The 10,922-nt window shown below is 38.7% G+C and overlaps 1 protein-coding gene across 1 annotated transcript in view; it reads left to right on the forward strand.

Moving 5' to 3' along the window:
• The window catches only part of CNTN5 (contactin 5), a 237,301-nt gene that overhangs the window by 209,259 nt on the left and 17,120 nt on the right, over positions 1-10,922 (forward strand). Inside the window, exons 18-19 of the mRNA XM_029285383.1 lie at positions 2,278-2,348; positions 7,777-8,011. Coding sequence (XP_029141216.1) covers positions 2,278-2,348; positions 7,777-8,011 — 306 coding nt within the window. The remainder of the gene's footprint in view (positions 1-2,277; positions 2,349-7,776; positions 8,012-10,922) is intronic.

Raw genomic sequence — 10,922 nt, forward strand, 5'->3', positions numbered from 1 at the left:
ATGGAGGAGATGGATTGTTTATAATAGAGTTTGTGGAGTTAGAGAAATTAATATTCGTTTACTTATATCTGAATATTAGCCTGGGATTTGGTTTGGGAAGTCCGGGGGGGTGGGATATAATATTGTGTAATAATATTGTGTAATACTGGTGTTGTTTTTTTTATGATGAAAACAATAAAAATTTTATATTGAAAAAAAACAAAAGGGATCACTTGACTCCGGGACACTGCAACCGTCATAAATGTGAGTCAACTGTGAAGCATCCGAATGTAAATCACATGACCATGGAGATGCTGCTACGGTCATTAGCGTGAAAAACGGTCATAAGCCACTTTTTTCAGTGTGGTTGTAACTTTGAACAGTTACTACATGAACTGTTGTAAGTAAAGGACTACCTGTGTTGTAGAATTAACTGTTTTCCCTCCTAACATCTAGCTCAGAGGTCCCCAACCTTTTGAGCACCAGGGACCAGTTATGTGGAGAGAGGTTTTTCCGCGGACCGGAGGGGGCGTGGTTTTGTGTGCTGCCTGCATTCCATGGATGGGGCTTTGTTTGCGTGGCCCGGTTACTGGCATTCCGCGGCCTGGTACCGGTCTCCGGACTGGGGGTTGGAAACCCCTGATCTAGCTTATATGTATTATCCTTTATATCTGGCTCTCTCCTTAACAAGTCAGTAGCTTTCCCAGAAGTTGATGCCATTCTGCCTTAAAGCACCCTGCAGAGATCCTCAGATATCAGGAGATCAAAAAGCTGTCTTTTTTGCTGAATGACTAAATGTAGACTAACCTAACAATAGATACCAGATGTATTTTAGTAGGTGGTCTAAATGCATGTGTTGTTGTTTTTTTTACCCAACCTAATCACATTACTGGCTCCTATTCAGTTTGCAATCACTACTTTACCAGGAAATTTTGCACAAATAACATTAGCAAGCTGAGTACCCCGAATCTTACAAAAGCCAGGGCATTGGCTTTTGTTTCCTATGTGAACAATTTTGCACTTGTTCGGTCTTACATTTCATTCTGTTATTTTCAGACCACTTCTCCAATCTATCAAGATCATTTTAAATGTTATTTCTTTCACTTTGGATATTAGCAAGTCCTCTTGTTTTGAGTCATCTAGAGATTCACTCTTGACAAATAACATGTTGTCTTCTGATACTTCCTGCATTGTTTTTAAAGTGTCTGCAGATTAATCAGCCTTAGAATCTTCCCACATATCCATGTTTTTCTGCTTTTTGACAAAAGGGATAATATTTACTCTTCTCCAGTTGTGTATTATTTCATAAATTTCACAAGATTTCTCAAAAAAAAAAAAGATTATGTAAGTCCATCAGGCAGCATCCATTAGCGTTAAGCAACTATTATTTAAGTCATTTTCTTTGTTTATTTCATAATACTCCAAACCTTTTCTTATAATTCTTTAGTAGCTTCAGTTCACTGTGAGATTTCATTTGCTTAAAGTCTGGGAGGTTAACTTTTTTATTTCAAATCTTCCTTTGTGATCTATCTTTCTTCCCATGTCCTGTATGTATTCTTTTTTTGTTTCAGATCTTTACTAAGCTTTTTTTGGGGGGAGGGGAGAACAGGAGGGTAGCCATATTGGTTTCTTCTGCTTTCTTTATTCATGTCAGAAGCACTTTCAACATATAGACATATACCTTTCCACACTGAGTGAGTGAAATAGGTATAAAATAGGTCATAGAAATATAGCGTGTAAGAAGTTTTTAAAAAGTGTGTAAAAGTTTTCTTCGTTCCTCTGTCAGAATTGTTGCAATTGTTATGCTTTTAGTATCTCGGTTTCCCATTAGACCCTTCTCCTGGATACCTATTTATCATTGCTTGAAGATATCAAAATAAACATTTGGAAGTCCAAAGGGTAATGGAAATGCAGCCCTCATTGTGTGAATCAGTCCATCCCATTAAGTCATAGTGCTGTGTATTTGCTTGAGAATGCAACCTAATGTTACTCCTATAAAAAGTCACAGAAAGACCTTTCTTAAGGAAATGGAGAAGTTTTGTGAAATGTCCTGACATTTGAATCACTCCAGGAATAGAGTAAATTGTTATGGAAAAGGTAGATGGAGGGGAGGGATTTTTTTGCAGTAGAGGAAACAATTGTAAAAAAAATTGTAAAAAAAAAGCAATTATTTTGGTCTCCTTTGATCTCCTTCTCGAGCAGGAGGTTGGACTAGGTAGGACCTCCAAGGTCCCTTCCAACCCTATTGTTCTATGTTCTGATTGGTTTTCTTTTTCTAATTATTCTTTCTGTCCACAGTTCCTAAGACGGCTCCCGCTAATGTAAGTGGCAGAAGTGGAAGACGGCATGAATTAGTAATAGCCTGGGAGGTAACAAACCCTTTTGATTAAATTCTTTGTTTCATGTTGACTTCTTTGAGGGCAAGCTCGACATTGTAGGTCAACACTGAAGTTTCCCCATAGTAAAGCTTGTCAGTGTAGGTACATAGAAGAGCATGTATTCAATGCCAGTTAAAATCTCCATTCAGGTCTTAATTTAATGTATCAAAAAAAAACCAACCCCCAAACCCTACTAGCAATTGAGATTACCTGATGTTTGCAATGTTCCCATTTTAAATATATATTTTATTTCCATTTTGTTGAGACCTTAATCCAGAGGTCCCCAATCTTTTGGGCACCAGGGACCAGTTACGTGGAGAGGGTTTTTTTCCGCGACCGGAGGGTGCTTGGTTTTGTGTGCTGCCTGCATCCTGCAGATGGGGCTTTGCTTGTTTGTGCGGCCCAGTTGCTGGCATGCCACGGACCGGTACTGCCTTAATCTGTACTTGAGATCACTATGGACCATACTCAGTTCCACATATTTAATAATGGATCTGGGATATTTAAAATACTCAAGAGTCCAATAATATGCTCAGACAACTAGAAGTAGTTCTCAGATTATAATTACAATGCAACCCAAAATTTCTGATGCTAAGGCAGTTGTTAAGTGAGTTTTGCCCCATTTCTGACCTTTCTTACCAAAACTCACTTCTGACTCTGCTTGTCAGAAGTTTGCAAAAGATTATCACCTGCCCCCTGGACACTGCAACCATTATAAATACATGCCATATGTCCAAATTTTGATCACATAACCATGGGGTTGCTGCAACAGTCATGTGTGAAAATGGTGATAAGCCACTATTTTTGGTACTGTTGTAACTTGAACGGGCACTAAATAAATGGCTATAAGTCAAGGACTACCTATAGTGTTTTATTCTTGGCCACTATCTGTGAGTAATAACAATAATTGTGTCTTAGTAATTCAATTTAGTAAATAATGTGGCATAATAAAAAGTAGTATTTGATTTTATTAACCCCAGCTCCAGATGGAGTTAAACAATAGGTGTTATGACCCAGGTTGACTAGGCAGATACAGGCTTCAATAAAGTCTTTTATTGCTCTGCTATCCCATAACAAATGGTCCCACAAGGGCCCAGTAAAATGCCACCCCAAATATTCCTGAAGGCAGCCACTCACAGTCAATGCAACACAGTCCCAAAACTAAAGTTAATATTCACCAGAGTCGATTCATAAGGCAAGAAGTCCTTAGTCCAAAAACAAGGTGCAAAGTCCACAAGGCAAGGCATTAAGTCATAAACAAGTTTCCAAATCCACAAGGTTGGAGATTGAGAGGCCACAAGGCAGAAACACGATCTAAAGCTGAATTTTTCCAAGGGGAAGTGCATGCTGAAGCAAAACAATTGTTCCCAATGAAGACACCCTCCCCTGGCCTCTGATTAAATTACTCAAGCCAGGTATTTCTTGTGAGGCAGGGTGGGGCTGCCTCCTCATTAGCAGCCTCACAGACCTCCTTTGAGCTTCCTTCCATTCCACTCTCCATGCCCTCGGATCCAGTGGGGAAGGCAGCTGATCCTCATCAGAGGGAATCTGCTGGCTCTTATCAGCACTGCCTGTCTACAGCTGATGCTCCCCTGTGTTTGTGAGGGCAGGCAACTCCCCATCCGGTCAACCACTTCCTCCAATGGTGGAGGGACATGGGACAGCATTGTCCTCAGCTCCTAGACTCTCCAGACATTCCAGGGGAGATGTGCCATCCCCAGCAGATGGTCCTGGTTCCAACTGCTCTTCCTCCTCTGAATTGGGATCCAAGGGGGTCATGACAATAGCACAGGAGTCAAGGAGAGGGACAAGAGGGCAATACATCATAATATCACAATGCAAACTCCACACCTTATGTATACTGCATCATACATAGAACATGATGGGAGTTTGTTCACCATTTTTCATCATTTGGTGGATAAGGATTGGTAGCCACTAGAGATTGTCCCAGTTTTATAGAAGAAACTGCCACTTTAATTTCCAGCAATAGTACATCATGCATATTGGACACTATGAGAAATTAAAAGAGTGACTCCTGGACTCCTAGACTTAGAGATAAAAGAGAACAAGAAAAAAGTAGGAAAAAAACATGTCAGAAAAGCAATTCAGAGGGATCACTTTTGAAAGATGTGAATTAAGGATTAATTTAATGACCCAAAGCAAGGAGATGATTTAACTGTCTTAAATGAAGGACCAATGGCATTTTCAAGGTTACTCTGGATCTCTTCCACCTTTTAAGTTTTGTTTTTTATCTAGGATTAAAATATTGATGGCATTCCCTTTTAAGTTAATAAGAACATTCTTGCTTTCTTTTCCTTTCCTTTGTTTTTTTCCTTTAAGGCAGTCACACTGTGAATGTAAAAAGAACCATTAATTTAACCTCCCAATTATTTAGATTACTTGAGATTGGCTCTGTTTGTTTTTAATGCTGGTTTTTTTTTCAAAATTGTTGCTTATTGTTCCTTATATGGTAAAAATTACTTATTAGAAGTTCTAGTGATGTAAAATAGACCTTTATTTAAGTGAAGTTCAGGCGTATTAATTTCAATGGGATTTCTTTATATAACTAATTCAGTAGGAATGCTTTCCATGAATTCTATAATTAGTTTGTAAAGACAGTATAACATTATATTAAATACATGCATTCACAGAGTGCATTCAAATACATTCCAGTTTGTATTCTGACACATATAATGTCATTTTATTAAAATCTTGCAACATCTTCTACGTTTTTGAGATTTCCAGCTGGCAAATATAAAAGAGATTTGACAGCTAAGGAGTCACGTGATTTTTTTCCTTCCTTCCTTCCTTCCTTCCTTCCTTCCTTCCTTCCTCCCTCTCTCTCTCTCTCTCTCTTTCCTGCTTGCTTGCTTGCTTTTCTTTATTCTTTTCTGGTAGAAGCCTGGCTACCCTCACAGAGAGTGGCTTTTGAATGACTGTTTAATAGCTAGCTTTTTTTTTTCAACACTCAGAAAACTTTTAACAATCTCATGGCTGAAATCAGGTGCTGTCATGAGACTAGTCCTATGAGTATATAAAAATGAAGACTTCCAAAGGCTTACCTGAATTTCTATCTCCTGCCCAACACATGGGTTCTCTATACTGAATGCTACTAGTATCAGCCAATGATGGCTAGATACCTTTTTTTTAATATTGTAAGGATGTCTAAATTCAGTTGCTCTCTATGGGACAGAGCTGCTAAGCTAACAGTGTATCATTAAGTCATGCCTCAATTAAATCTTGGCCAACTTTTTCCAACCTTGTGTTTTAAAGAAGCTAACTAGGCATGGCAAACACTGTATTTCACCAGTGAAGTATTGGATAGCACCAGAGTGGAAAAGAAGGGTTTTCTCAATGGGATAAAATGCAAAAGAAATAAGCAGGTTTTGTGCCTAAACTATAGTCGACAGCCTATGAGCCACATGTTGATATTTCAACACTTCCAGATCACACAATCAAAATTGGATGTTGTTATTTTGGCTGTTTGGGGAAAGTTGTAAGAGTGTAGATGGAAATGAATTGGTTCTTGGAGGCCTCACATTCCCTTTCCTACCTTATCTCTCTCTCTCAAAACTCTGGAAGAATAGATAAAATCCTTCAAGTGATGTTGTATCATTATCGTGATAACGAAGTTGGAGGCCATCTTGTGGCCTCAAACATTCAATTATCCACTGTTCCCTAGACATTGTTGGTTGGTTGCACAGTCAGTCAAATGTTTAGACTGGAATTTGTCTCCTCTTTTCCCCAACCTACAGTTTGCTGTAGGAGGAAATGTTACATCTACATTGATCCTAGGTAGGTCTCGTAAATGGTAGTAGGAGTATAATGCTTATCAAGGAAGTCCTTTTGATTTACCTTGAAATTATGTTGCCTACTAGCAAGAGCATTGTAACTTGTGTGATATATATCCTGGAATCACATTTTGAAATGTCAGGCAATAATTACACATAGGCCAGGAGTTATTTTTTTTTAATGAACTTTCCAAGAAATCCTATTGCTGCTGAAAAAATAAAAGAGCAAAATTCTAATTACTAGGTAAACGTTGAACATTTTAATAGGAATTGAACAAGGAAGAATCTTTAACAAAAAAAATTGCCCTACTGCAGTGACATTTTCACTGCAAGGTTCATATAAAATTGCTATACAATCCTGTTCTTTTCCTGCATAAAGCAATATTTTAAGGTTACTCAAAATAGGCTAAATGCAGAAACAGAATATAGTAGTGAGAAAATCTTTAAGCCACTGGGCAAAAGTGCAAAATGGCACCCAGGAGCCAAATTAAGTCACTTATCTCTTTGGTGATGATGATCATGATAAAGATGATATATCTTTGCATACTGTGAAAGAACTGTGACTCTTTCAATAGGATGTTTGCTCAGCTTGCCAGGTGGTTAATTATTAAATGTTAAGGCTCTGTGAAGCTTTGATTCAAAATTCAATTAGAAGGCGATTTGATTGAGTCCCACCATTAAAGGGCCAAACTGAATTGCTGAATTGAATCAGCATGTCAAGTCAAGAGCCTTACAGTCAATTTTTTTTATTCAGTGGGGTTTTGCCCATACTCTCAATATTGTTTATTAAATTAAACTGACAGAATCAAATCTGTTTAATGCAACAGTTTTGAATCAATTTTACAAATTAGAACTTAGATGATTTAATTAACTATGGAGTGGCAATTTCTTTTCTTAGGGATCTTTATATTTAAAACAAACACGAACTGGACAGGCCTTCTGTTTAAGTAGGCTTTCAAAAGTTGGATGCTCTCCAAACTTGTGAACTTCAACTCCCAGAATTCTTAGCAAAGGTTCTCTGAGAATTCTGTGAGCCATATAATTTTTGAAGTTATTCCAACTGATGATGGCTGAAATACAGCATATAGTTAAATAGAGCATCATCTTCTGCAACATAGCATAAGTGATGACTCTAAAAGTTATGCATAGAGTAGGAACAGAATGGCACTGGTTTTTAAGAATTGCACTTTCATAGTTTCCCAAACTTACACTTTCTTCCATGAGGGGAAAGGGAAGAAGAAGCAGCCTCCATTAAACCTAAACAACTTGTTCAATGTATTCCTCTCTTTCATGAATTGGACAAATCCCAAGGATTTTTTTAATTTAATATTATTTGATTTCTACAGCCGCCCATCTCAGCAAATGATTGGGTGGCTCACAATTCAAAGCATATATTAAATTAAATTAAAATTTAAAAAACATTTGAAAACAAAACAGTAAACAAAAACATTAAAACAGTAAAAAAAATATTAAAATGTCTAATTTGTAGCACATGCAAAAGCAAGATATCTGGCCTGTTAACAATATAGCCAGGAGGGAGGACCTTTGGTGCATGTAGTGCCCCAGACTTGGGAGCATAGCCAGGTTTTTATTAATAAATAATAATAAATGAACATGTTTTTCTTTAGCCAGTCTCTGAAGAATTTCAGAATGGGGAAGGCTTTGGATACATTGTGGCTTTCCGACCGAATGGGACAAGAGGCTGGAAAGAAAAAATGGTCACGTCTTCTGATGCCTCCAAGTTCATCTACAGAGATGAGAGTGTGCCTCCCTTGACTCCATTTGAAGTGAAAGTTGGTGCATATAACAACAAAGGTGATGGACCGTTCAGCGCAATTGTTGTGATCAGTTCTGCTGAGGGAGGTGAGTACATCAAACCCAAAGATCAGCTGCGCCTTCTAAGTCTTAGCCATGGACCTTGCCTAGCTCAAAGGGGTGACACCCAAGTTCCACTGAAAGTTGTTTGTCGAATACAATAAGAGTGCTTGATGATAGAGTCAAAGCATGTGTGAAAACAAATAGAATCTTTGGTGAATCTTCAACACTGGGCAATGAACAAAAATCCCCTTGGTTGTTATAATGTGAATAGAATAGAATAGAATAGAATGGAATGGAATAGAATAGAATAGAGCTGGAAGGGACCTTGGAGGTCTTCTAGTCCAGCAGGAGAACCTACACTATCTCAGACAGGTGATTGTCCAGTCTCTTCTTAAAGATCTCCGGTGATTGGGCGCCCATGATTTCTGGGGGTAAGCTGTTTCACTGGTTGATTGTCCTCACTGTCAGGAAGTTTCTCCTTAAAGTGGTCCCTATTAATCTACTCACATTTGCATGCTTTAAAACTGATAGGTGGGCAGGAGCTGGGGCATGTAGCAGGAGCTGACCCTGTTGCGTGGAACTTGGGTGTCGGACCTGGGTTGCCAGCTTTCCAGGTGATAAGCTCAGCATCTTTAACTGCTGAGCCATCACATCCCCTTACAAGAACGTCTTTTTAATTTGTCATCAGCACATTTCACAGTCTTATTCGCAAGATGAAATGTTCCTGTTATCTCAGGACCCAGAGTAAATTAAACTGTATGTGACTTTGCAATTAGGGCTTTCAACAATACACCATTAAATTCACTAGCTTCAGTGCTGCACATAGTGAGGCTCCATAAATCTTAGCAACTTTCATTATGGGCAAGATAGAAGCCATTTTTAGTAAACAATTTTCTCTTCTTTATGCTTATATTCTGACTATTTTATAGAATCTCAAATTACCTATTCCTAACAATCAGGTTGTTGCTATTTCAAAGATAATTTTTCCCTCCTGACTATTCTGCATTTACTGGAGTCTAACTGTCTGCCTTCCATGCACTTTGTACCAACTTTGAAAATAATATCCCAATGATAACTAAACCAAAACTTCTCCTGTGGAAAGAGGATCTTTTAAAAAGGTTCTTAGTGTTGGATTAAAAGTGATCCGATTGCTTAAGATTATCTCATCCCTTTGGCATCCATATTGCTAAATAATTTTCTATAAGAATGAAATGTTTCAAAGGCAAGTGAACAGAGAAAACATATGCATGAATTCAGTATTCAATGTTATCAAGTGATAGTTGGAACTGGAGCAAACTGGATGATCATCTAATTTATGATGCAACCTCTTGTTGATTTGGATACTCCTGGATTCAGGCTTATTCAGTGGGACATTGAAAATAAAAGCAGCACCATGGATGTCTCTGTCCAGGGTAACAGATTTGAAAAAAGAGAAAGCAGATCCCCTGTATTTTAATTCAATTAAAAAAAGAAACACCTCATGGAGTTGAACAGAAAACTAGTTTACTACAGGCAATGCCTGTGTTAAGAGTTCCAAAGCACCAGAGGGCAGGATAAGAAGTAAAGGGTGGAAGTTCGTTGAAGAGTGATTAAACCAAGAAGCAAGGAGAATTTTTTTGTAAGTGAGAATAATTAATCAATGGAATAGCTTGCCTTTCGGAGTTGTGGGTACTCCATCACTGGAGGTTTTCAAAAATAGACTGGGCAGCCATTTAACTGGGATGGTATAAGGTTTCTACCTTGAGCAGGGGATTGAATTAGAGGACCTCTGATGTTCCTTCCACCCCTACAATTCAATGGTCTATGAAAAGTCAAGGATTGCCTATCCTGTAATTTGTTTTATGGTTATGTATGTGTATGTTTGCCTTTTTTTTTCAAACTAATTTCAAAATATGAAGTAACAGAGAAAGAAAGAGCAGTACCAGTAAATATAGTCAGTCTTATCTATTTACTTTCTTGTATTTTACCTTTTATGAAACTCTCAAACAATCTAGATCAGGGGTGTCAAACTGCCGGCACGCAGGCCAGTTGCATCATACGGAGGCCGCGCCCACCCCAGTTCCAGCAATGCAAAAAAAGTCACAATATGTCACGACACGTCACACGATGCAGCAAGTTTGACACCCATGATCTAGATAATGATCTCTCTCAGAATTTGAGCTGAGATGGGATTGAAGACATGAACTTCTACCAGTCTCCATCCCTTCAGTTGAAAAAACTTCCTTCATGATGCTCTTGAATTTAATGAGAGCATGCAGAATTCTGGAGTAAGGATCATATCCTGAAAGGCAGAATATTCACACAGGCCCATTTGCAAAGTAACTGCAAGAAGAACTTGTGTCTACTCTGGATGAAATTAAGCAAAAGCAAATTTCCTTTGCTTAATCTGAAAGATAGAAAAAATGCAAAAAAGTTCCTCTGCCTGACACTAGTCATTTCTCTTCAATCTCTCTTTCAGCACAACAATCATAGCTGATTTACTAGTACATTACCATCCCTTCTCCCTCCTCTGCCATTCATAACAACAATATTTAAATTTAAGTTGCCAATTTGGTAAAAAGTTGTACTTTCTTCAATGACTCTTTTAAAAAAAACTAAAATAGAATGGAGAATATCTTCTTTCATTAGTACCCACAGGGAGGAGGAACCGCTTAGATGGTTCCGCCCCAGGCGCCTGATGGACCCAGAGAGGTTCCTGACGGAGCTTGGGCCATATCCTGAGGACCTAGTTCAGATTCGGTTGAAAATCTGGCGGCAGCCTGGGAGACGGCCGCTGCCGCAGCATTGGACCGAGTCGTGCCTTTGCGGCCTCTGACCCGGCGCAGATCTCAATTGGCTCCCTGGTTCACCGAGGAGCTGAGAGAGATGAAGCGCCGGAAAAGACGCCTGGAGAGCAGTTGGAGGGCGAGCCGAACCGAATTCGACCGAACACAGGCAAGGATACAGGTTAGATCCT

This window comes from Protobothrops mucrosquamatus, unplaced genomic scaffold, assembly GCF_001527695.2.
Source record: "Protobothrops mucrosquamatus isolate PMUCROS unplaced genomic scaffold, P.Mucros_1.0 scaffold1591, whole genome shotgun sequence".
In the NCBI taxonomy this organism is placed as follows: Eukaryota; Metazoa; Chordata; class Lepidosauria; order Squamata; family Viperidae; genus Protobothrops; species Protobothrops mucrosquamatus.